This window comes from Poecile atricapillus, chromosome 23 (assembly GCF_030490865.1).
Source record: "Poecile atricapillus isolate bPoeAtr1 chromosome 23, bPoeAtr1.hap1, whole genome shotgun sequence".
Lineage (NCBI taxonomy): Eukaryota > Metazoa > Chordata > Aves > Passeriformes > Paridae > Poecile > Poecile atricapillus.
The window spans coordinates 3,686,231-3,711,233 of record NC_081271.1 but is presented as its reverse complement, the minus strand read 5'-3'; the positions used below and the strand labels follow the sequence as shown (position 1 = coordinate 3,711,233).

The 25,003-nt window shown below is 55.3% G+C and overlaps 3 protein-coding genes across 8 annotated transcripts; 1 reads left to right on the top strand and 2 right to left on the bottom strand.

Moving 5' to 3' along the window:
• Positions 1-749: 749 nt before the first annotated feature.
• DEF6 (DEF6 guanine nucleotide exchange factor) lies at positions 750-11,836 on the bottom strand. 3 transcript variants are annotated; one of them, XM_058855734.1, is made up of 12 exons: positions 11,722-11,836; positions 11,161-11,425; positions 7,303-7,443; positions 5,681-5,866; positions 4,067-4,294; positions 3,843-3,989; positions 3,557-3,665; positions 3,178-3,476; positions 2,606-2,772; positions 2,210-2,408; positions 1,719-1,809; positions 750-1,491 (listed from the first exon to the last, which is right to left on the bottom strand). In XM_058855734.1, the coding sequence occupies exons 2-12, from the start codon at positions 11,380-11,382 to the stop codon at positions 1,280-1,282; spliced, it is 2,001 nt and encodes a 666-aa protein (XP_058711717.1). In that variant the 5' UTR covers positions 11,383-11,425; positions 11,722-11,836; the 3' UTR covers positions 750-1,279. The 3 variants fall into 3 exon arrangements, with proteins under 3 accessions (XP_058711717.1, XP_058711716.1, XP_058711715.1); XM_058855733.1 differs by lacking the exon at positions 11,722-11,836 and adding an exon at positions 11,545-11,652; XM_058855732.1 differs by lacking the exon at positions 11,722-11,836 and having other exon boundaries at positions 11,161-11,520.
• A 247-nt stretch (positions 11,837-12,083) lies between these two features.
• On the bottom strand, positions 12,084-21,770 carry ZNF76 (zinc finger protein 76). Of its 4 annotated transcripts, XM_058855729.1 has the most exons (16): positions 21,538-21,765; positions 20,214-20,382; positions 18,888-18,968; positions 17,626-17,703; positions 17,261-17,463; positions 16,880-17,041; positions 16,591-16,668; positions 16,136-16,252; positions 15,825-15,900; positions 15,390-15,515; positions 15,097-15,276; positions 14,644-14,877; positions 14,169-14,302; positions 13,315-13,467; positions 13,112-13,225; positions 12,084-12,797 (listed from the first exon to the last, which is right to left on the bottom strand). In XM_058855729.1, exons 1-16 carry the CDS (start codon positions 21,595-21,597, stop codon positions 12,693-12,695), a joined length of 2,070 nt encoding a protein of 689 aa, XP_058711712.1. In that variant the 5' UTR covers positions 21,598-21,765; the 3' UTR covers positions 12,084-12,692. The 4 variants fall into 4 exon arrangements, with proteins under 4 accessions (XP_058711712.1, XP_058711711.1, XP_058711713.1 ...); XM_058855728.1 differs by lacking the exon at positions 12,084-12,797 and having other exon boundaries at positions 12,810-13,225; positions 21,538-21,770; XM_058855730.1 differs by lacking the exons at positions 12,084-12,797; positions 21,538-21,765 and adding an exon at positions 21,285-21,348 and having other exon boundaries at positions 12,810-13,225.
• A 13-nt stretch (positions 21,771-21,783) lies between these two features.
• On the top strand, positions 21,784-24,874 carry RPL10A (ribosomal protein L10a). The gene is made up of 6 exons (XM_058855735.1): positions 21,784-21,938; positions 22,136-22,210; positions 22,309-22,389; positions 22,712-22,860; positions 23,452-23,624; positions 24,670-24,874. The coding sequence occupies exons 1-6, from the start codon at positions 21,799-21,801 to the stop codon at positions 24,838-24,840; spliced, it is 789 nt and encodes a 262-aa protein (XP_058711718.1). The 5' UTR covers positions 21,784-21,798; the 3' UTR covers positions 24,841-24,874.
• Positions 24,875-25,003: the final 129 nt, after the last annotated feature.

The window sequence follows — 25,003 nt, the reverse complement described above, 5'->3', positions numbered from 1 at the left end:
GTTCGCACCGCGGCCCCCTCGCGCCTCGATAGAAAACAATTGGCCAGGCTCGGGGCAGAGCTGGGAAGGACTCAGTCTACCCAGAAAACCCGTGCAGTGTGGCGGGATGCTGTGTCTAAGTGGCCTGCTTGGCAGATTGCGGAGCAGTCAGGGATCCCACAAGGGACAGCTCAGGGCCAGTCCGCTGTGTTCCAGCGCAGAGGGAAGGGGGAGAGGCGATGCATTTGACCCGCGGCCCCTGCGCTGCCCGTGCCCCCGCTGTGCATCAGCACGGCCGCGTGGGGCCGGGCCAGGGCCGCCCCGCAGCCCGGGCACACCGAGCGCTTTGTACCGGGTCCTTCGGCCACGGTGGAAAAAAACGGAGAGGGAGAAACACTGAGAGCGAGGGCAGCGCCGTCTCATAATCTCCCTAACGAACTCAGCTCACCTCTGAGCAACGGAGCAAATAAGGAGTTGGTGCCGAGCTTGCTCCCAGGGCCTGTTCCAGAGGTGACCCTGTCTCTATGCCCCACACTATGAACACCCCAAAGGCACCAGTGGGCCTTTTTTGTTTTGTTCTGTGCCCTTCCTGGCCCTCCACACATCAACCCAAAATCTGCTGGTGGGGCCACTTTGCACAAGTTGTGGCTGATTCCTTTCAAAGGGCGCTCATGCAGGGGGAATCCAAACCCTGCACTGCCAAGGAAAGAGGGCTGGTGCCTGCAGAGCCACTAGTGTGTGGGGTAGGAGGTCTGTGGCCAGTGGCTCCGAAAGCTTTATTGTTGTTAGTTCTGCTAACTAAGTGACTCCAGGACTAATGATCACTGCCAGGGAACACAGTGGTAGCTGTAGTTAGGGACACCTGGCATGGTGTGGGGGGGACAAGAAGGCCCCGCTTGGTCAGTCCAGGTGTCCTTGGCTGGTGGCAAGGCCCTACACCCTGCAGCACAGTGAGTGATGCAGGAGGGTTGTTGTAGAAAGCAAGAGGGAACTGCAGCCTTAGGCCTTAGTACTCTTTTTTAGTACAGGATGTAAAACAGAGTACAAGGAATTGAGTCCAGCAGTCCAGAGGAGAAGATCCCACTGCCCTCTCCCCAGTACTGGGCTGCCTGAGCCTCCTGGCACATGGTGGCTGTAGCCCTTTACTGATGGAAATGGGAGCACCTCTGCCTTATGCAGTCCCCTGTAGGCTCTGGGCTAGTCCCCACTTTAGTTCCATCCAGAGATGACCACACTGACCATCCACTTGGAGGGACAAGCCGAGCCCTGCCATTCCCAGCTGGAATGCCATCCTGGTGGGCTAATTGGTGGGCTCTGTGGCCATGGTGTCTGCATCTGGAGACGGAAACATGCTGCTGTTCCCACCGTTGCTCACGTTTTCCTTGCTGTTTTCCCTCGTGGGGTCACTCCCTTTATCCTCCAGCCTCTGCTTGAGTTTGAGGGAAGAATCTCTCCGTGACAGAAGGGGCTGGTAGCCAGCAAAGACTCCTCCACTCACATTTGTTCGCTTGTCTGGGGGTGGACAGAAAAAGAGAGTTGTTTACCTGGGGCCCAAACTGAGTGTTCGGCTCAGAAAAAGGTTTGTGGAGTCCCTCCTTGCAGGAGGCACTGTGGTATCTTCTCTGAGAGTCCTTCCAGCCACCAGATGCACCCAGAACGGGGAAGATGGGTGGGGGTCTGGGCTCATGCCCCATCTGTGCTCAGGAGGTCCAAGGAAGGGTGGTCAGCTGGTCTCCTACCTCCTGGCCCGATGGGGTGCATCAGTCGGTTCATCTGGACATTCCAGTGCTTGACATTGGTGCTGGCCTGTCGCAGCTTCCGCTGGGCCGCCTGGCAGGGGATGGAGGAAAGGGGTGAGCTGCTGCCCCACTGCCCCTGATCCTGGACCATGGGCACAGGTTTCCCCTCCCTGAGTAAGCCTGGATTGGAGGTTCCCTCTGGGCTGGAGACCCAGTTCACCCTCCTCTAGACCTTTTGCTCCCCCTCCAACCCTCCTCCCTCACACACTTGCACTGTCAGCATCACTTTGGACACCAGAGCTTTGTCCTCAGGGCAGGACTTGCTTGTCCTGTCTCAGCCACTGCATCACACCGTGTCTGCACATGGCACAGCTCAGAAACCCCCATGGCAATTCCAGCTTTGTCCTCCCCAGAATGGAGGTGACTCTGGGAGGGTGGAAAGTCCCCTGGGTTCACCGTGTGAAGAGATGCGGCACGGACGTTATGCTCACCATGACATCTTGGTCCACCCGCTGCCTGTTCACTCTCACTTCTTCCAGCTGCTTCTGCGCCTCTTCCAGGCACTTGTTCTTGTTCTCCATCTCCTGCTTGAGCACTTGCTTCTCCCTCTGAGTTTTGATGATATATTCTTCTTGCTCCTCCTTCAGCTTCATCAGCTGTTTCAGCTTCTCCTCTTCTTCAGCCAGTAGCCTGACAATGAAGAGGTGAGGATGTCTCCCTGCCACTTCTTCCACCAGCTTTCCTTGTCCCAGCCTGCATACTGGGAAGTCACCAGCACATCCCAGTACCCGGAAGCACTGAGCTTCCCTGAGGAACGCATCCCCATGCCCAGCTGCTGCCCGGAGAGCAGGGTTGCACAAGGAGGGGGAGGGATGCCCTAGTCCTACCTGGCCTGCGCATATCTCACAGCCTCCTCATCCTGCCGTGCTTTCACCTCCTGCTGCAGGGCTTCCTGGAGCCTCTCCTGCATGTCCTCCAGCTCCAGGATGCGCTTGCGCTGCCGCTCTGCCTCCGCCTCCTTCAGGACCATCTCTGCCTGCATGGAGGCACGAGCCTGCGGCAGGGACAGGAGCCATCAGTTGGCCGGGCCTGCACCAGTGTCCCCAGAACTCACTTAGGGTGGAAGGGGCCAGAGCAGGAGCAGCCCATGGTGACAGGTCCAAAGCAAAGCTGTTTCCCTGCTCAGGAGACAGGCTGTGTCATTTGGAGCCAGTGCTGAGGTCAGAAATGAGCTCCCTGGCAGCCTGGCACCAGCACTCGCCTCTCACTGTCCCCAGCTAAAGCCCCTTGAGGCAGGTTGTCCTCATCTCCTGCTCAATGGGATGTCAGGCACAAAAGAGCCCAGAGGTGATGGGTGGCAGCAGCACTGTACATCCAAACCCCTGGGCTGCCCCAGGCAAGGGAAGGAGAAGGAAGCACCCACCCCATGAGCACCACAGCTCATGTGGGATGCACCCACCTGCTCAGCCTCCTGCAGCTGGATCTCCAGGGTTCTCTGCATCTCTTCATGCTGCTTCCTCCGCCGCTGCTCCTCCTCCTGCAGCAGGATCTCTGCTTGCCTCTGGGCCTCCTTGAGCAGCTCCAGCTCCTGCAGCTTCCTCTCCTTTTCCTCCTGCAGCTGCTTGAGCCGTTGCGTCTCCTCCTCCTTGGCCGCCTTGCGCTGCTCCCGCTGCTCCCGCTGCTCCCGTCGCTTCTGCTTCAGATCCTTGTGCAGGGACTTCTTTCCCTCCGCCTGCAGCCGGATGGCGGTCTGGATGGCTGGAGAGGGACAGCACAGTCAGTGGGGACATGCAGGGGGCATGGGGAAGCTGGGGAAGGGATGTGAGGTGGGCACGGACCAAGTGTCCACTCCTGGCGCTGCCGGGTGTCTGAGGCACTCATCTCGTAGGTGCGGGACGAAGTCTTCACACAGAACATGCACCTTTTCCCATCCCTGTCTGGCAACACCTGCAGGGAGAGGACCCAGCACAGCGTTACCCGCTGTATCCCACCTTATCCCCCCATCTTCAGCCACAGGACTGGCTCTCCCATGCTCAGGGATGTGAAATTGTGTGTTCTTGGGTCTTCCTTTCCAGGGATCTGAAGGGTCTGCTATTCCCAAGCTGAGTGTGGTCCAGGCTGTACCTCCACACAGCAGTGCTTGTCCAATGCGATGCTCCCCTTCTTCTCCTTCCGTTCCTCACTCATGTAGTAGGACAGGACACTGGGCTTAAGCATGAACCACCGCTCTGACCAGTTCCTCCTCAGCTGGCCCTTTTTCCAGAGGTAGCCCTGTGCCCGAGAGACAGAGATCAAAATGGGGTGGGAGCAGGATGAAGCTTGTGCCCCAGAATATGTGGGCTCCTTGCCTGTTTGAGCACATCCTCGATGACCTCCTGGTACACCTCCTCCACAGCCATGCTGATGGCCTCCTGCTCGATGCCTCTCAGGAACCGGCCCGAGTTCACCATGTCCAGGAACTGCCAGACCGTGAGCCCACCCTGGCCCTGTGGCTCCTGGGACAGGTAATCATCCAGCTCGCAGGAGTTCAGCTCCACGTTCATGGCTGTGCAGATCTTCTTCAACAGGTACTCCACCTGTGGGGAGGGAGACAGTGACAGGAAGAAGCCAGAGCTGTCACCCCATCAACACATTTTGTAGAGCCCAAGGCTGCATCTCTCTCCAGCCTGGAGATGCAGGACCTGGATCCCAGAGGGATCACCCTTTGTGATGGTTGAGGCATTCCAGGAAGCAGGCTGGCTCAGGAGACCTGAACTGGGTTAGTGTTTGACCTCTAGTGGGAGGTTTTTCCTTTTAACCCCAAGGCTGGGATATTTTGGCTGGTTTGTCTGCAGAGTAAGAAAACTCTGTAGCAGTCAAGAGCCTGAGGGAGTACAGGCTGAGCCCTAGTACACTGCTGAACCCTATTCAGGACTGATGTCTCAAAGCCACAGGGAGCTCAGCACCACTGCTTTCCAAAACTCACTGAGGAGGAGCAGGGGCACAGGTCCCTATGGAGATGAGCATAACTTTAAAACTGCAAATAAAAAGAGTCAAGGTGGTTGACATGATGTAGGGAAGACTTCCTCCATCTCAAGTTTTGCTGCCAGCTTTCCTCTACCCACAGTCTGGGGACTGAGACCAATGAGTGACTGCATGGAGCCACATAGGAAGGTGACACTCAGCAGGGTCCCCACACCCAGCTGGATTTTTTATGTCATTTAATTGTGAGAAGGGCAAGAATTGAATGCAGTTGCTCAGGATGATTCAGTTTTTCATGATCTGGGGAACAGGAAACACCTCTCCCAGGGCACAGGAAGTGTGGTCGCCCTCCTACGTCTGTGCAGCATGGTGCTTCTTGCCTTTTTTTTTTTTTTTTTTTTTACTTTTCTGCTGATCTCAGGAGGTTGATGGGGTACAAGGCAACAGCAGCCATTTGCCCAGCCAAGTTCCTTCTGCTGAGGCCACTCTTGGCTTCTGCACTTGTGCACTCTCCCCAGATCTGCCCCCCTTCTCATGGGGGTTTAATCTGACCCCAGAGAAAGGGAGAACCTTACCCCATAAATGCTGTGGAATTTGGAGATTACTACCAGAGGCTTTTCTTTGGCTGGCACCTCACCCTTAACACTCTTCATGCTGGGCAGGGGCTGAGCACTGGGTGGCAGTGGCCACAGAGAGGGACAGCCAGGTCTGTTCTGCCACTGCCCTCTAGGCAGGAGAAGCAGCAGCACTTTGGAGGGGTCTCCCCTCTAAAGTCCCCCTCTTGGGGTGGGGGTGGCTGTGGGTACAGTAGGGATGTCCAGGGCAAACAGCCCCCTTGTCCCACCCCCAGCCTCCTCTCTCTCATCCCCTGGAACACCACATCTTGCAGGATGCAGTGGGACATGCCAGGAAGTGATAATGGGATGTGTCACCCACAAATGGGGCTTTGCCAGCACATGGAGCCCTGGGAGGACAGGGATGGGGGGAGAGCCAGGTCCTACCTCATCTGGCACCATGACAAGGGGGTATTTGTCTTCAGACAGAAAGTTGAAGAGACACCAGAGCTTGAAAGCATCCTGGTGGGATACAACGCTATTCCCATTCCGGTCAGGTTTGTAGTTCTTCTTCGCTGTCAGGGTCCAGCAGAGCTCATCAAAGTTTTCTTTGACAAAAGCACCTTCCTCCACCTGCAGACAGGAGTCAGGGGGTGAGTGGGGAGCTGAAGAGCTATGGAGGGGAGTTCTGGGGGATAAAAGTGCTTGAGAGAAGAAATCCTCACTCCTAGAATCTGTCGAGTGAGAAGCATGGGGTGATTGGCAGCACCAGCAGGAACCCTGGGGTGCAGCACAGGCAGGATGATGTGGAATTCTCCAAGCTCACCTCCCCAGTGCCTCCATGGTTTGGGGTTTCTTGTTATCCCATTCAAACACAAAGAGGGACTGAGGAGTGAAGTGCTGGCATGAGGGCAGCCAGAAGGAATGGTGCCTCCACCAGCCTCATCCCTGCTGCTGTTCTTTAATTGTGTCTGGGCACTGTGAGCTGCCCCAGGCAGCACATTTGGTGCAGATGGATGAATTGTGATGGGGATCAGAGGAGCTCTGGCTGTCCCCGTGTGCCCTATCCCAGCTGTGTGAGCCATGCATCGCCAGCACAGAAGCAAACTTTGGCCTGTAGCAGCAAAGCTGGAGGAAAACCTTCAGGTGGCAAAAGCTAAAAGCTTCTCTTACTAGGAAAACCCACTTCCCCTTTTCAGGCTGCCTCTGGGATTCTATTAGCCACGGTGAAACCAGAAGAGTTGGGTTTAAAGATCACCTCCCAGAGAACCACGTGAGCAACTGGAAGGATTTTGGCCACTCTGTAATGGGGAGATGGGGCTGGACAGACTTTGGGCAGCTCCTGCTCTGGGCTGAGGGAGCTGGGGAAGGCTTTGCCCTTTCTTGCTGCAGACCAGATCCCTGCAGCCAAGATCAGCATTGCTGGACTAGGCTGGGCAGCTGCTGCCCAGCTCTAGGCAAGGCAAAGATGGGCACAAGGATGGGGACTGGCACATGGACAAGAATGCCGGGGAGCAAAGGGTTACTGCACCCAGTTCTGGCCTCTTTCTGTGAGCACACAGTGGAAGAAAGCTGTCAGTCATTGTTCCTCTCCTCACATGTGTGGAGGAAACAGCACCCACAGACCAACCTCTGGTCGTGCCAGACAAAGGTGTCTTTGAACTGCAGAAGAAAGGGAGAAAGCCCCTGCCCACCCCAACTCTGCTCCTGCTTGCACCTCATCCTCCTCCCTCTCCTCATTGCCAAATGAGGTTACACCTCAAATTTGAGCATGGCTGGAGAGGATGAAAGGGGCTGATTCCTCTTTCTGAGCCTTTCAGGAAATGTGGGCAGAGATGCTGTTCCATCCAGAGCCGTGATGTAAAGAGATGACTTCATCCTTGCCAGGGAGATGCTGAGTATTAAACATTTCTCACTCATTTTGACATTCACCTGAGCAGTCCCCATCTCTCTGCACCCTCTTTCCACCCACCAAGGCATGTGATTTCCAAGGGCTAAGGGGAGATCCCAGGAACCTCATTGTCCTCACATGAGGAATAACAGGTCTGGGGGATGACCAAGGAACTCACCTTGTCCAGGATGTACTTGTTGAGGTAGGGCATGTAGCCCTGGCTGGACACTGGCCCATCGTCGTCATCGCGGAAATGCTCTTCCAGTGCCACGGGGTCATGGGGGATGCACAGCACTGTGTACAGGTTGTGAGACAGCACCTGGCCAAAGACAAGGGGTGCTGAGAAGGTGAACAACCTCCAGCCCTGCCCCAGCACATCCCTGAGGTGCCACCCCCTCACTCACCCCCCTGGGGACTGTGCCCTGCATGGCATCACCTCCCGGCAGTCACAGCATCGATTCAAGGTTTGGGTTTGGCAAAATTTCCAAATGTAAACCTCAGAAAATCATTTAGAAACAGGCAAAAATCAAGGATTTTTCCACGTTAGTTTCTTTTCTTGGCACATGAGGAACTTATTTATTGAAATAAGTTTCAAACCTCTCAGAGCAAACAGGACTCGCTCTAAGAAAAGCTAATAAGCCACCCCAAGCTATGCAGCAGCCACTGCTGGGGGCACAGAAAGATGGAAACATGAAAATAGAAAAACTGGTGAGAAACTAAGCAAAGGTTTTGTCTGGAATAGAAGCAGACAATGGAGATCTGGAGATGCACCTTCCCCAGAAATACTCAGCAAGACTCACCAACAGCCCGTTTTGTTCAAATCCCCCCAAATAAAGCATGTTCACAAGCTCATGGATTTCCCATGTGCTGGAAAGCCTGGAGCAAGGCTGCCCATGAGCACCACCAGCATCTCCAGCTTGTGATGCTGGGCAGGTGGTGCTCTCTTTGCCTTTACATCCCTGAAGCAGGAGATGGTTAAATGAGTGTCCCAGACTGACACTTCCCCACTGCATGCATCTACCAATGCAGCTTGCCAAGGGTTCAAGAGAGGGGCTGGAGGAGATGGAACAGCATCCTTACTCTATGCAGGGCTGGAAATTTTCTCCCAGCAGAAGAGATGCCTGAGGCCATGATAGCTGCTGCAGCGGGAGACAGTTCTTGTTCAACCAGATTTTCGTTCTCTTTTCCACCCTCTGGACCAATGGGATCAGCAGGACTCCACCCTGTGCTCACACAACAGGGCTGTAGCCTGGAGCCCTGCTGCCCAGGCTGTGCCTTTTGGGGCTCAGTGCAGCCCCAGGGTCCACACAGTGGTGGAAAGGCCTGGGAATCTCATGGACATCCTCCAGGATTGTTACCCCCAGGTAACAAATCCATCAGGATGAATTCAAAGTTTGGGGAGCATTCTGTGTTTCTTACGTGGGCCCTCATCTCCATCCTTTGCCCCTCCTCCCAGAGCACCCCTAAAAAGCCCGGTGACACCCTGAGCTCCTCCATCCATCCTGACATCCTGTGACCCAAAGCCCCTCCTCTCGCAGGGCTGTCACTGACAAACGGGGAGGAAAGCCCTGGCCTGGTCAACGGTGGCATGACTGGAGATAGGAGAGGTGAGAAACCCTTGCAGGCTCTGAAACAGTGACGGGAGAAGAATAACAGCAGGGGAAAGGGGTGCTACAAAAGCAGTTTGCTGGTACAAACTTTACCCTGTGGCATGCAGGGGATGGCCAGGGGGTCAGGGGTCTGCCTAACTCCTCCTAGTGCCCTTGATTCCTCTGAGCACCGGCCTTGTTTCTGTTCTCCACCCTCTCCCACCGCTGTCACACCCATCACCCATGAGCAGCCCCAAAAGCACCAGGGCAGTTCTTGGTATTTCCAGCGAGGCATGGCCACACTGAAGGACCACACCCCATCCCGTATCCACAGCCCTTCCAGCCTGGCCGGGGAGGGGGATGCAATGGCACTGAGAGCACAAACGCTTCCCAAGAACAGGGCTGGTGGTGTGCCTGTGCTGGGAGCAAAACTACCCGGCCTCGCTGGGCGTGCAGCACCCGACCGCAAGCTGTCCTTCCTTCCTGTGCACACACATGCACCTACACTCACAGCAGCATCTGCACATCCCTGCCTGCGCAGAAGTGGCTGCAATGAGCCCAACGGCTTCCCACAGCTGCACCTTTCACGCTGGAAACCCTGACATGTTCACAGCAACTGCCTGGAGTGTGGCTGGAGCTCAGCCGCCGGCTCCTGCTCTGCCAGGACGCTCCCTCCCAGCTCTGAGGCTGGTTCTGTCCTGTAGGTGCAAACGTGGTGTCTCTCCCACCCCTGTTCAAGACCCTTCGTGCAGCAACACGCCCGGGTGAGGAAGCAGAGCACAGCCTGGCTCAGGGCTCAGCAACCCTGGAGGAGTTTGGAGAGGGCTCAGTGGCTTTAACACTTTATTGCTCAGAGCTGCAAGACCCTGGATTCCTTCCTCACTGAACCGCGGCTGGCCTGTGTAGGCTGGGGCAAACTCGAGTGTTTTTGGGGGTGGAAACAAGCTCTCCCTGGCCTAGAGACAGTGGGAAAGTCATCCAGAGCTGAGCTTTGCTGTTCAATGACCTGCCGCCCACCCATCCTGTCACTGAAGGTGCGTGGGAGAAAATCCTTTCCCCTCTGCAGTGTCTCCCTGGACAAAGTCACATCCCCAGCATCACCACAGCCCCTACACCACAGTTTGCAGACTCTGCATGAACTGTCCATGGAACTGCCATTAAAATCAGAGTCTCTGTGCCCTCAGCATCGTCACTGGTGATAAAGATCTCTCAGGACAAGCACTGCTGGTGCTTTTGGGTCCATCCCACGCCTGGGCCAGGCTCTGGACCCAGAGCAGTGGTGCAGGGGATGCTGTGAAGGAAGCAGAGAAAGCCCCTCTTAAGGATTAGCAAACCGAATTAAGCTCTGGCCTACTTTAGGATTTTCCCTTAATTCCTTCAGCTATTTCTACAGTTTTAGCAGGTGAGTGTGGCTCGCAGGGTACATGCCACGAGTTCGGGGAGCAGCTGAAAGCTCCAGTTCCAAAGGCTGAGCAGGAAGGATCTGCCTCCTGCTGCTACTCCTCCAGATCCCCTCAAATAAAACTCTTAATTCTGGGGCAAAACACCCCCCTCCCAAAGTCCAGCACCTTCCCTGCAGTCTGTCTTAGGGAAGCCCTATAAAATAGAGGGAATAGAGGAAAAGTGGGTCTTTTTGCAGTGGTTCAAAGCTGGTTTTGCAGACAGGCAGCAGCTGCCAAGTCCTGACGCAATACCTCCCTGTGCTCAGCATGTTCCTGCTCAGGTCTCTTCTCTCATCTCAGACCCTGGTACCAACTAGCATTTCCAACCCCAGTGCCAGCCTATGAACCAAAACAGACCAAAAAACCACATTCCCACCGTGTGCAAAATTTAAAAAATCAATTATTCTCAGAGCCAAGGGGTTCCCTGGTGAGTTTCAGCAATCCTGGCCCGGGGGCAGACAAAAAGGTTTTTAAAGCTATGATGGGTTTGATGAAGGGCTGAGGGCACGAGCCCTCTGAAAGCTGCTAAGGGTAGGGAGAGGAGAAAGTGGAGAGTTCTTTAAAGTGCTGTGCTATTTCTGGCCACACCACTGAGGAGTTTTTGTTTAAAAACAACCTGTCCCTACCTCCCAACCTACTGGCTCAGCAAGGAGAAACACAGATGCTCAGGCAAGCAAGAAAATGTAAACAGAGTTTGGGCTCTTAGTTTGCCATAAAAGCACAAGAAACCGATAACTAAATTTAGATTTCTTATCATTTTCACCTAGAAAACACATTTCAGCATGAATTCCCTCCCACCCCTTTTTTTAAAGGAAGATGCCACCGAGCCTAAGAACTTCACCAGAACTAACGTGGAGGCAACAAGATCTTATTGATCTTAATATTTAACAATTTCTCCGTGGGGATGTAAATACAATTTCATCCGGCGGGGATGTAAAGCAGCCCCGGACTCGCTCCGCCGCCCGCTGCCCACCCTCCATCCGTGCGAGCTCCCCGGGGACTCACTTTGAGCTGGGATTTGGAGACCTTGCCGCTCTTCTCCACGTCCAGGGCGGTGAAGGCGTACCAGATGGACTTGAGCAGCTCGGCTCGCAGGTCCATGGCTGGCGGCGGCGGCGGCGGCTCTGCCGAGCCCGCGGATCCGGTTCCTGGAGCCGCCCGGGCGGGCGGGACGCGGGGCGGGAGCACCGCCTGCTCGGGGCGCCCCGGGAACCCCTCGGGCTCCATCGCCGCTCCCCGCACGGCCGGGGCTCATCGAGCCTCTGCTGACCTTGGCACAGAGATCAAAACGTCCGTTGTAATTTGCGTTTTGGGGAGAGAAATCCCCGCCGTGGCTCAAGCAGCAGCTTCCCCTCGCAGCGGGAGCGCCGCCTTTGGAAAGGATCGTACTAGGCGAGCGGAGACCCAGCCTGTGGCATCGTCTTGGGCTGTGCCCGTTCCGTGCCCGCGGAAACATCTTTCTCTACAAACTCCTCTGGGATGTCCAAAAAACGACCCACGCGACTGCCGGGAGCCTGGGCCAGGCTCAGGTTCACAGCTGGACTCGAGGATCTAGGTCTTCCTTACCTGTGGGAGCAGGACACCAGCCCAGGTCTCTCTCCCAGCTCAGGGGAGGATGTAGGATGTGTTCACAGACACAGTTCCTTAAATCTAGTCTTGCTGGTGTCCCTGGAAGAGCCAAGGCCTGAAGTGAGATTTCAAGGATATGTCTTAGCCACTCCTAGCCCCATGCTAAGGGCTCAGCGGGTATAGCTCACCCTGCTCCCTGCCCTCCCCTGGGACAGCTGCTGCTTTGGCAGGACATGTTTGGTCAGTTCCACAAATCTCAAATCTCCTCAATGTCCTTAATTCTTACAGCTGCTAAACACCAACATTCATCTCACCCCCTCCCAGCTTCCACCAAAGAGAAAGGGAGTCCTTTTAAAAACAAAATTTTTATTTTTTCATTTCAACTCAGCATTTATATCCAGGTCTAGTTCAGCTCCTGGTAAGTGCTGGCAGCTCTGGTTCACAGCCAAGGAGTCTGCCATGGAAGCCTTGCTTGAGAAAGGAGCATGACAAAGAGATGGGAGAACTGCTGGTGGAGTCATCCCAGTGCTGGCTCCAGTGAAAGGAGCTGGCCACCCTCCATACCGAGCTCAGGACAGCCTGGACTTGCTCTGATGGGTCTTTATTGCTTCTGTGCATGTGCTGCCCACTCGCGCCTGAGCTGGAGGGGTGGGCAAGAAAGGGGAGCTGTCAGACCATTCCTAGAGGGAGAGGGCAGGAAGTGCCCCTCAAAAGAGGGCTGCTGCTCAGAGCCCAGGAGCAGGCAGCAGCCCAGTGTATTTTCCCTCCCTCCCTGGAGGGAAGAGCCCTTCAGACAGGGTCACCCCAGCAGCCCCGTGCTGCCCTGCCAGTGTCCTGGCTGGAACAGAGCACACGCTGGCACTGGCTCAGACACTGTCCCTGCCCCATGTCCTGCCTGCAGCACCCGCCTCCCCTGCACACGGCAGCCTGGGGCTGCCACTCCCCCTGCCCCGACTGCTCTGCTGGTCTCAGCTGCCCTTCTCAGGCAGGGCTGTGTTAGCTGCTACTGGCTCGTAGTGGATGACTGCTGTGGCCATGCTGAGTGCTTCCTCCAGGCTCTGCTGCTCTTCCAGCTGGGGGAGGGAAGGGGGAGAGAAGGGGGAGAGAGAGAGTGAGTAATGAACTCCCAAAAGGCAGCTCAGGGTGGCTCCCAGCAGGACAGAGTGGTGACACAGGTGGGTGACACAGATGGGAAGCAGAGGCTGTTTACAAAGGGGCATTCTGCAATCCCAGCAGGATGTCCCTGCTGTCCTCTGCACACAGGGCATCTGTGAATCAACGAGCAAGCCCCCTGGGCAAGCAGTGATGCAGCAGGGCCAGAGGGCAAGTGCTGCAGGCAGCAGGTGGCCAGGGAGTGAAGGGGATGGTGGCAAGAGCCATGTGGTACCTGAACAGCAATGTGGGTGCCATGGGAGGTGGCCAGCAATGCCACCTGCTGATGACAGAGCAGGGCCATGTCTGATTCCTCTGATACCACTGCCCCAGAGGCGACTATGGTCACCTGGGAAAAGTTCAGATGATCATGTTTTAAAAGAAAATGCAGTTCTTATCTAGCAGAGGAATTAGGGACAGTCCCAGCTTTGTCTGTACCTCCTGTGCCTCAGTGCCATTGGTGTTGTCCACAGTCATGGTCCCAGTGTCACCACCGGCCAGCTCTCCCTCAGGCACAGCGAGGGCCTTGCTCTGCGTCACCACGCTGATGGCACTGCCCAGGGCCTGCAGCTCTTCCTGAGACAGACTGACCTGGGGATGACAGCAGATGCTCAGGGAGTCTTAGGCAACTCCTGAGTTCAGCAATGTCTGGGCAAGGAGGAAACGGTCTCTGCAAGACTCAAGGCACAGGGAACTCCAAGGACTTTGCCCAGGGCCATGGATAAAACTGATGACAGAGAACTCAGAGCTTGGGTCTTCAGCCCTCCTCCTTCTACCATATCTCCCCTTCCCATTCAGCCTTTTGTCTCAAGCCTGGACGGAGACAACCTGATGTGCATTGCAGCATCTCAGGCTAAGAGGAAACAGGTCACTGGTGGCAGCTGTTTCCTTTGCCTCGTGCCACAGAAGGAAGTTTTTTCCAGTCAGCACAGGGGCAGCTGGTGGAGGGAAGTACAAGAAAAGCACTGCTGTGATGACAAAACAACTCCAGATCCAGCCTGGGTCAGCAGAGCTGGGGAGCTGCAGGGAGCCAAGGGCTGCCAGTCACAAACACCCAGAGACCACATCAGTAAGGGGGGCATCAGGACCAGAGAACCCCCAAACCAACACTGCAGCAGTGGGTGAGGCTGTAGGAAGGAGGCCTCAGGGCAGAAAGAGCCCAGAAAGCTCCAAGGTCTGAAAAAATGCTGGAAAAAGGGTCTGCAAAGAACACCATGGCTGAGTAGAGACAGAATCTCACTTCAGATAATAACTGCTGTCCCTGACATGCTGGAGGCTGTCCATGTCCATACCTGCTCTGTCCCATCCTGAGAGATAAGCGAGACTTGTGTAGGAACAGCATCTTCCTCTTCATCTTCCTCCCTCTCTGACAGGAAAGCAATATGCTGACTCTTCAGTGGAGAGCCTCTGTCAACAGCCGCAGCAGCTGGATCAAAGGGGAAGAGCAGCATTATCAGAGAGTGAAAGCACATGCTTAGACTCTGGACCTGCCTGTGGCCTCAAGGGCCAGCACCAAAGAGCACAAGACCATGATGACACCAGCACAATGATGGCCTGGCAAGAAGGGCCTTTACCTCTTCCTGTACCACAGAATGGGCAGGGGCCTATTCCCAATCTGTGACTTACAGCAAGGACCTTCCAATAGATCTGGATTTGATGGGGAGGCAGGAGAACACGGCACACACTTGGGTCTGAGAGGGGCATACCTGCTCTTGCTGACACCTCCCTCCTCTTTGCCACACCTTGATGGGGGGAGTGGCTGCTCACCCTCCAGCTGCTGCTGCTCGTAGAGGGCCTGCTCGCTCTCCTCTGTGGCCTCCAGCTCGCCGTGGCTGCTGCGCTTATGCATGGCCAGTGTGGAGGTCTGGCGGTAGGTCTTGCCACAGCTGCTGCACGTGTAGGGCTTGCAGTGTGTGTGCACCACGTGGTGCTTGTACAGGCTGGAGTACTCTGTGAAGCGCTTCCCACAGCCTGGCACAGTGCACAGGTACGGCTTCTCTCCTAGGGCAGAGGCCACAGAGCTGAGCTTCACTCTCCTCATGCTCTGGGGAGGGATTCCTCACCAGAACAAATAGCTGGAGACATACTTCTGGAACAATAATCAATCCAATAAAGCAATTCCCACGATTTCCTCCAGCTCCCCCAGATCCACCCTTGTGATGTTCAGCTTGGAATGCCCATTCCAGCCCCACCAATCTCCCTGCTGCTGCTCCCTCCTACCTGTGTGGATTCTCATGTGGTTCTTGTAGTTGGTGGCGCTGGTGAAGCCCCTGCCACAGCCAGGCTCTGCACACACGTAGGGCCGCTCACCCGTGTGCGTCCGGATGTGAACCTTGCGGATGTTGGATGTGGTAAAGGAGCGGCCACAGCCGACGAAGGGGCACTTGAAGGGACGCTCACCTGCATGGACAGAGCGATGTGGGTGAGACCTGCCACCAGCCAGCCCCCTGTAGTGCCCTGGAGACCCTTTCACTGGGCTGCCCCCTGTGCAGTTCCTCCCCTGTGCTGCTCACCTGTGTGCGTGCGGATGTGTTTCTGCAGATCCCCAGAGGTTTTGAAGGCTTTGCTACACATGTCTTCTGGACACTTGTAGGGTTTCTCACCTGTGTGTGTTCTCACATGACTCTTCAGCCCATACCCTGTCCAGGACAGAGACCACAACTAATTTTCTAATGAGAAGGAAACACAATTACAAGCACCCCTCAGTCCATGCACTTGAGTGTCTGTTGTGTCTGCAAAGCTTGAAAGGGAAGAAATAACCAACATTAACACCACTTCCAACCTTGCTTCCACCATTATCTGCCCACAATCAATGAAGTCCTGTGCTGTGATTCCCTTGCTTTAGATGCTCTAGATTATTGTGCTCTACTGCACCAGAGTTAGGACTGAAGCTCAGCAGGAATTGGGTTGGACAGAAAACAAAATCTGCTCTGAACAGGAACTCTTACCTGTAGCAAAAGCTTTCCCACAACTTGGAAAGTCACATGTGTATGGCCTGTGACCTGTGTGAGCACGTTCATGTACCTGGGAAAGAAAGAACAGGTCCCTAGAATAAGGTCCAAGGCAAGGAAGAAGGAAAACTGGAAAAATGCTGGTGGAGAGAATTTGAAATTCCCTGTTGGATTTCACCTTGGCCAATTGAGTCTGGGTCTCTTGAGGAGCTCAGCATGTCACTCAGCTGCACACAACGGAGCATTCTGCTTTGGCAGTGTAACCTGGGACTGGCCTGGCCTGCACACTGCCATGTCACCTGCTTTACCTTGAGGTGGTGGGCAGTGGTGTAGAGGCGGCCACAGCCTTTGTATCCACAGCGGAAAGTTCTGCTGCCAACCTGCTGCCCCTTCCTGTTGTTTTGCACCTCCTCCTCCTGCAAATCCTGCTGAGACAAGTAGTGGAATCAATCCAGCAAGCCACCACAGCTTCACCAAGCCCACACAAATATTTCCCTCCTTGCCATATATATGCACTCCTGCATGTTCCTACAAACCAGCTTGTACCCACATGGTGAAGCCCAGGCTACAGGGCTCTAGGAACCTGCATTTTCCCCTCCGACTTCCCAGCTCACTGGGGGTTGTTAGACACAAAACTCCTTTTCTCAGCTCATTTGAAATATGCGCAGTTAGTGTTTGCTAACTCGGCAGAGAAGCCACAACGCTTTTATAATTAGTGGCAAAGAGGAGTTCAGCCTAGTTCCAGTCACTGAAAAATTCAGACCTGGGAAAGGATGTTGCTAGAGTCCTTACTCTTCATATGGCAGGTGTCTGTCACTCCCTCTTCTTCCTCATCAGACCCCTGTGTGTGAAGAAGCACAGGCACTGCTTGTGCCTCCCTGTAGAGTGTGGAGCAGGAAGGCAGTGACAGCCACAGTGCCACCCCACCCTTCCCCAGAGAGTAGGGGCTGGGCCTGCCACGGCAGGAAGGTCTGTGCCCAGCTCACCCTGCCAGCACCCTCCTGGCAGCCCCTGCTCCACAGCACTATGGAGATGGGAGAAAAAGGCAGTACCTGGGATATTGAGGTGGGACACTGCAGTGACTGCACATCAGGATCTGAAGCTGTTTTGGTTTTGAGGCCTTCGTCACCATGGGGACAGTGGCCATGGCTTAGCCACTGCTGACACACCAAAGGCTGTATCACAGCAGCTCTCCTCCCTTCCCAGACCTGAGCCTGCAGCAGGTTAAGGGTGGCAGGCCCAGCACTCCATGGGACCAAACAGCCCCGGCTCTGTGTCGCCAGCTGCCAGGCACCCCTCAGCAGTGGCACTCACACTGGAGCCCTTCCAGTTGCTTCTCTCAAAGCTGCTGCTGCTGCTGCTGCCAGACAGATGCACACAAGCACTGCTGAAGGGAGGGCACAAACTCAGGCCAAGAGATGCTGTGCCCTCACCTTCCTGCCATACTCCTGCAATGCATTAATGGTGTCCACATCAAAGCCATCATCTTCCTCATCCCCAGGCAACTTTTTGAGCCCAGTTTCTGTCTGCACTTCCAGGATGGTGCTGCCAGGTGCCACGATGACAGGATGGTGGATGTAGGCAGTGGAGCCATCCTCTAGCTGGACAGCCTGGAATGTGCCAGGCTCATAACTCTCTGCAGGAGGAAACTTTCAGATAAAGAGCTGAAAAAAAATTCAGCTGAAAAAAGGCTCAGTGTGAGGCAGAAAAAAAGTGCTTCAGCTCCCCAGCCATGGAAACCTGAGATATTTCAGCAGCTTCTCTCCAGCTGCCAGGGAAAGATCAGGGAGTGATTTACCTTTAGCTGTGCTGTGTATGAAGGCCGTGCTGCCATCCTCCAGTACCACTGGCTGCCCATCTTCAAAAGCCACAGCCTCTAAAAGAAAAGAAATACATCCACACACCCTCCTGGAGGAGTCAGGATGGTGAATACTGTGGCAGTTCAGACAGGAGAGGACACCGGGCTGCCTGCTTGCCCTGAAAGGCAACCACAGCTGTAGGTTTTAAGGCACCATTTGAGCCCTTCTGATGTGAATGATGAGGTTTTCAAGGCTTCATGCACAATTTGCCTCTTCCTTTGCTCAAAGGAGTAATGCAGTGCCTCAATGCAGACATTTTGAAGTACATGACATATGAATTATATGAATTATTTGACATACATCCCAGACAAGAAGAATGCCTCTGGCACAGGGTGTGTGAAGGAGAACACAAACATCCTATGGCAGGGGAAGCAGGGGAGAAGGAGAAGGAGAGAAGAGAGAAGGAGAAGGGAGGGAGAAGGAGAACCCCTCTCACTATGTATGTGAAGGCAGGGAAGTGGATGAAGAGGTGAAAGGGGCACAGCCAGCTACAAAACATCAATTTCAAGCAGCCTTTAGGGAATAGAAGAGGGAGGTGGCATACAAGGAGCCTGGGAGCATCAAGGAAGGGACTGCCCAAAGTAACAGAGCTCTTTCTACCTGCCCTTTTGCATCTTAGCATGGCCAAGGATGATTCCTCCGTGCCACTCTGGTGCCTGGCACCATGAACTGGATTCCCAACACCTCTCAGACTAACGTTACCTGATTTCAGAGATGACATTGGCTGATGGGTCAAGGACCAAGGTGGCATTGTTCCAAACAATCCTCACATGACCCCCCCCAACCAACACCTATCTCAGAAGTAATATATTATCCCACACTTCAGAGGAAATTCCTGCCCAACTGCTCCCACATGAAACAAGCTCTGTGTGTACTAAGTGGCTGGCACCAACACAGGACACAGCGCACTGGACTTGTGGTATGACAACAGGGAGAGCCCACAGGTGAAATGACACTTAAACATTTGTCTCCACCTCCACCAAATTCACCTTCTCATCAGATTGCTAAAAGCTTTGCAGGCAATGTCCTTGTTTATTCAGCTTCAAAACCACAAGAAAGAAAACCCCAACGGAAGCCCTACGCTCACATGGACTTTTGAAAGCTGGAACTGACAGAGGAGCCCAAATGCTGGAGCACTGAGAGCTGCAGCCACATCTACAGTGTCCTTCCAAACAGAAAGAGGGGGATGTATGTTCCTCACCTTTCTGAACTGTCACCTGATGGATATAAGCTGTGGTCCCATCTTCAAGTTCAATGACTTGCCCTTCAATCAGCTTTTCACCTGGAACAGTTAAAACATGCCATCCATCAGCTGCTGAGCCCAGTCCTCCTGTCCCACTTACTTCCCACAGTCCGCCAAAAGGGAGGAATTGTCACTTCTGGGCTGTTATGGATCAGTTTTCCCCCACAGAGGGGCTCCACTTCCCAAAAATGCCAGCATTGCACTTTTCTAGACAGGACACAGGACAAAGACCTTCAGGCACTCCTTGCTGAGGAGCTGCCCCTCACAGGTCCTCATGCCAGGAGCAGAAAGACAGAGCATACAGAGAAAGCAATTACACTTGTGTTAGAAGAAAAATATCAACTGGGTGTGCTAAGTAGCATCAGCAAGTGCCTGGAGAGTTATCTACTACTTTGGCAGAGGCTCAACTGTTAGGAAACAATTACAGCACCTTAAGGGGCCTAAAGTGCTGCCAGTGTTGTAGACTGTTCAGGCTGTAGAGACTGAACTCTGCCAAAGCCTGACTGTGCAAACCCTAATAATGACTTAGTTACCAAATGATTTGATGCAGAGAGGCCTTTGCTCCATCTCACTGAACATGGAGAATCCAGGTTGGTTTCACCTGGAGCATAAGGTTTGGGGGGGGCGGGGGTGTCACACAACCTGATGGTTCCAAGACAGCCCAGTTCCACATGTGTAATAAACTTGCAGTGAGTTTGCACAGAAAATAAAGCAGGAGAGCAACCCCAAGACATGGAGCTGCACAACTCCTCCATCCTGTTCTGCAGGCTGGGAAACAGCATACTCCTCCACCTGGGAGCACCGGGTGCTGGAGAAAGGGGCACCTCACAAACACCAGAGTAAGAGCAGATGTGGAATTTGGCACTTCTTTGAGTGAGAAAAGCACTGCTGTGAACCAAACTCTGTGCACACCAGTGTTGTAAAACCACCTGCTCAGTCCAAGGGAAGTTTTGGTGGAGCAGAGCACTGCAGGTCACAGCATCAGCTCCCTGTCCACAGCAACTCTGGAAAGAATGGGGCTCTTCTAGTCTGAACAGCACCTTTATTTTCTACAGCAACAGCTCTCCCATCTCCACAGCTTCATTTCCAAACCAGAGACATGTTTGATTTGTATTTTATTTTACATCAGACTTCAGTGCAAATCCAACAGTCACCAGCTGCCCGTGTGAAGTGGCCATGCACATCTGGCAGCCCCCCTGCCGTGAGAGGCACTTTTGGTGAGTTTGACTTTAATTTCAGAGCCAGGAAGAGACTCTAAGCCCTGGCAGCCCAAGGCTGTGTTACCTCTGCCAGCCTGCTGCAGGTAGGCCGCGGTGCCATCCCCAAGGGTCACTGCTGGCAGCCCCAGGCTCTCCATCCTGCCCCGACTCCCCACACATGGATCCTGCCTGGGAGCACTGGGGCCCAGAGCCAGGGGCCTGTGGGACACGGGATTGTCGTCTTTGCTGGGAGCCTTAAGTAAAAAGAACAATTCCATTTCAATTTCTCCCCTTAGTTTTTCCTTCTCCTTTAGTTTCTCCACTTTTGCACACTAGTAAAGGCTTGAATGGCCTCAAAAGATTTTTAAGGCTATAAAGGATTAAGCTGGACAATGCTGCATTCTTCACACACTAAAGGCAGGCAGGGATAACAATTTATTCCACAGCCAAATATGAAATAATGCTCATCATGCCAGTGAACTGGCAGACCCTTCTTAGAGACAGGACAAATGTTACACACATTCGAGCCCTTTCTGTCCTCCAAATGATCTGCAGGGTTTCCAAGTACTTTAAATCCTGAACCTACAGGCTGAGCATGTCCTGTGGAGCAGGGGTAGGGTGATGAGCTTTATCCCTGGAAGCATCGTCCTTTTCTCCTCCCTTTCCTGACTAATTCCGAGCCTTCTGAGGGACAGAGTTTCAAGGCTCTAAGCAAACGATGCCTCCATACCCCCACAAGAACATTTTGCTAAAGAGCCTCTCTGCTGATAGGTTATCTTTCAAAGGAGCTACAGCGCGTTCTTCATGAGCGACCTCTGAGATAACCAAATATTTGATCGTTCGATTTCCAGGAACGAGGCAAACCGCCCCGTCCGTCCCCGCCGCCACTCGGGGCGAGCCCGGCTCGGTGCCCGCTCGGTGCCGCCTCGCCCCTCGCTCCCCACACCCGGCTGCGGCTCCTGTGCGCTACCCCGTGGCCGCTGCGGCGGCCTCGCACCGCTGTCCCCCCAAGAGACCGGGGAAACCGTGGCACGGGCTGCGGGGGCAGGGCCCGGGGGTGGCGGGGACACGGGGAGCTCCCCCCGCACGGTACCAGGGAGCTGAGGCGGCTCCCGGGCCCGGCCGCCATCGCCGCCCCCCAACCCCCCACACCGACCTGAGCTACCCGCCGGGCCCGGGTCCGCCGCCGGCCCGACGTGCACCGCACCCGGCGCCGCGCACCCCGCACAGCGGCGCACACCCCGCCCGCGCGCAGCCGCTCGCGCCCGCCATACAGGCTCCGGGCCGGGCCGGGCAGCGCGCGCCGCCGGGCGGCCAACGCGCGGGGGCGCAGCCGGCGGCGCATGCGCGGTGCAACGCTGAAGCCACAAGGCCCCGCTGCCCTGGGCGGCCAGGGCTGCCAGCGGTACCTGCCCTGTGCCAGGGATGGCGGCGCTGCCGCCCGCGCCCGGCCTGTCCCGGCAGCTCATCACGCGCCCCTTCTCCTTCCCGGCGCTGGCTAAGGCCAACCCAGGGCTCCTGGGATACTCTGTGAAGCGATGCAGGAACTCCTGCCTGGTAGTCCGAAACAGGAGGCAAAGAGATCCCGGTTATTTATTTAACAAGGAAGGAGATGCGGCCGGGCCGCCCGCCGGGGGAGGCTCCCCACACCTCCCCCCGCCGCTCCCAGTATGGCGGCTCCAGGGGGCCGCTCCCCGCCGTTCCCAATATGGCACCGCATCGCGCGCTCGATTCTCGCGAGATGTCGACAGTATTTATACCGCGCCGGCGGCACTTCCGCCCTTTCGGTCCGAGCAGCCGCAGCCATGAGGTGGGTCCGGTGGCCATCCGCCGCCATCCGCCCTGTCAGCCGTCATCCGCGCCCGGGGGGGTCCCGGGGCTGTCCGGGCCGCCGGCGGGGCCCGGTCAACGGGGTCAATCGCGGGGGGAACGCGCGGGGATCAGGGTCGGGCTCGGGGCCGCGTCCCGGGCGGAGCCGGCCTTGAGCCCGCGTTGTTCCCCCCGCAGCAGCAAAGTGTCCCGAGACACCCTGTACGAGGCGGTGAAGGAGGTGCTGCACGGCAGCCGTGCCAAGAAACGCAAGTAAGAGCCGCGGACACGGCGGGAGCGGACGTGTCACCCCCAGCCTCGGCCTTCCCCCCTTCCGTGCCCGGCCAGGCCTCACCCGGTGCCTCCCGCAGGTTTGTGGAGACGGTGGAGCTGCAGATCAGCCTCAAGAACTATGACCCGCAGAAGGACAAGCGGTTCTCCGGTACCGTCAGGTTCGACATTCTCTCGCTCCTACCCAGCCTTCGGCTCTGCCCGGCCCTGCTCGGGGCCGCCGCAGCTCCGAACCGCTTGGGGAGTCCAGTGCGCCTCGGCCCAGTGGGAGCGGCTGGACGGACCCTCACCCTGGGTCTTAAAACATGAGGGGAGGTGCGGCAGCCCCCGGGCTGTCCCCACCGCCCTGCTGGGGACGGCAGGTGAGCGGCTGTGCAGGATGCCCCTTGCTGTGGTAAGGTGTTTCCGTGCTGGCTCCATCGACACGCGGGTGGTGCTGGCTGGTCACTGACTTGGACCTTCCTTCCTTCTTTCCTTCCGCAGGTTGAAGTCGACGCCACGACCCAAATTCTCTGTGTGCCTGCTGGGGGACCAGCAGCACTGCGATGAGGCCAAAGCAGTTGACATCCCTCACATGGACATAGAAGCTCTAAAGAAGCTCAACAAAAACAAGAAGCTGGTGAAGAAGCTGGGTGAGTGTCAGTAAGGCTTTTCCCTATGCTTGGATTTCCATATCATGGTTAGTTGCAGAGCTGAAAAGCTGAGCAGAGTCAACTCCAGTACCAAAATCTGCCCAGAAAAGCCACCAGGTTGTTTACAGTGCAGGTTTCACAGGTCAGTACTGCAGAACTGGAGCTGATTGTCCAAGGAAGGGAGAGACACTGAAAATGTCCCTGTCGACAGTTTCACCCTTCGTTTTGTCCCTCAATTTCTTGGTCGGGGAGCTGGAGGGCAGCAAAAGCCAAGAAATGCTAGAAGCCAAGAGTGTGTTTTAGTCTTGCAGTTCTTACGTGAACAGAATGAAATCAGTGTCACCTGGGGCTTAGCAAAGAACAGTTCCTTCAGGGAGCAAGCTGTTATTTGGAATCTCTGTTGGGTGAGGCTGGGGCCTGGATGCTGTGGCAGTCATTCCTCAGAGATTGTAGGCAAAACCAGCTCCAGTTAGGTGGGACCCAGGGAACTGAAATTGCAGCAGGGAGTCGCATGTTCTCAGCTGAGTCCCTCGCTGGGAGGTTGGTGTGGGAGCAGAGTCCATCCTTACCTCCCTGGTTGTCTCCTTGCAGCTAAGAAGTACGATGCCTTCCTGGCTTCCGAGTCCTTGATCAAGCAAATTCCTCGAATCCTGGGCCCAGGCCTGAACAAAGCTGGGAAATTCCCTTCTCTCCTCACCCACAATGAGAATCTGGTGGCTAAGGTGGATGAGGTCAAATCGACCATCAAGTTTCAGATGAAGAAGGTAAAGCACGGCTTTAGTTGTATACCTGGGGGTTGTTCTGTGTCTCTGCCATGTCTGGGTTGGGCTGTAGGTGTCCCTCGAATGTTCCTCAAACTGGCAGTTTCCTCCAGCAAAGGGAGATGGTATCAGGAGTGTTCCTTGGCCAGCCAGAAAGGAGGAATAATTTAACTGTGGTTGACAGATCTTGGAACAAATGATGAGGAAGTGATTAGATGTTTCAGTGCTGAGAACAATGCAGTGTACTTAATGCTGCTCCCAGCATGTGGGTGCTGCTCAAGGAGGGGGACCTGGCCAGGCGTGTCCCTGTGGGGGGATGAGTGTGAGTGGGGCTTTTTTGGGGGTGAGTCTGGGACTTTACTCTGTCTGAGGGAACTTGGGAGCAGCTCTGTGGGGATCTACTCTTGCTGTTCAGGTGAACTGACTCCCTCAAACCAAAATAACCCTGTTCAGGCATCCTAACCCTGTGTCAGTGGGCCAGGTGTGACTCCTGGGGGCACAGCTGGGAGGACACTGCAGATGTGAGGGTTTTCAGATGCTTGAGCATTTGAAGTAGCTGAGCTAATGATGTCCTGACACTTGGCCTGTCAGCTCACTCCAGCCTGTGGGGAGCGTTGGCCTCCAGGCTGCTCAGGGAGGCCAGGCGGGAGGAGTGGCCCTCCTGGGCCTTTGTCACAGTGCAGAGAGAGAGAGGGCTGGGGGCTGGCCCCAGGGGCAGAAAGGGAAGCTGGTGTGGGCTTTGCAGAGCAGGGTAACGCTGAGCTGTGCTCCTGTGCCAGTTCTTCACAGTGTGCCACAGGTCCTTCCTTCCTGGTGTCCCATATGTGGGAGGCAGCCGTGCTCCCACCTCACCCAGTCATGTCTGCACATGTTAGAGGTGGCATCCAGGTGCTACAGGGAGCCATAGGCCAGGTGGAAAAGCCTGTGGGTGGGCTGGGGAAGCCATGTCCCGTGTCCAAACCATGGGACAGCACAACACACTGATGAGTGGGTCAGCTCTTATCACCTTTGCTTTGCCTGTGAAAGCTGTACCTGTGTCTGTCCCCAGGTGCTCTGTCTGGCTGTGGCTGTGGGTCACGTGAAGATGACAGAGGATGAGCTTGTCTACAACATCCACCTGGCCATCAACTTCCTGGTGTCCCTGCTGAAGAAGAACTGGCAGAACGTGCGAGCTCTGTACATCAAGAGCACCATGGGGAAACCCCAGCGCCTCTACTAAAGGGGGGAAGCAATAAATTCTGCAGACACCCACAGCTGTGTGTGGTTCTGTTCCTCCAGAGCTCCTTGGGAGGGTTTGCCCAAGAACTGCTCACTTCCTCCTGAGGAAGGCCTCAGATGTTGTGCTGAGTTGAGAGAGAGATTAATACCAAGTGGGATATTTG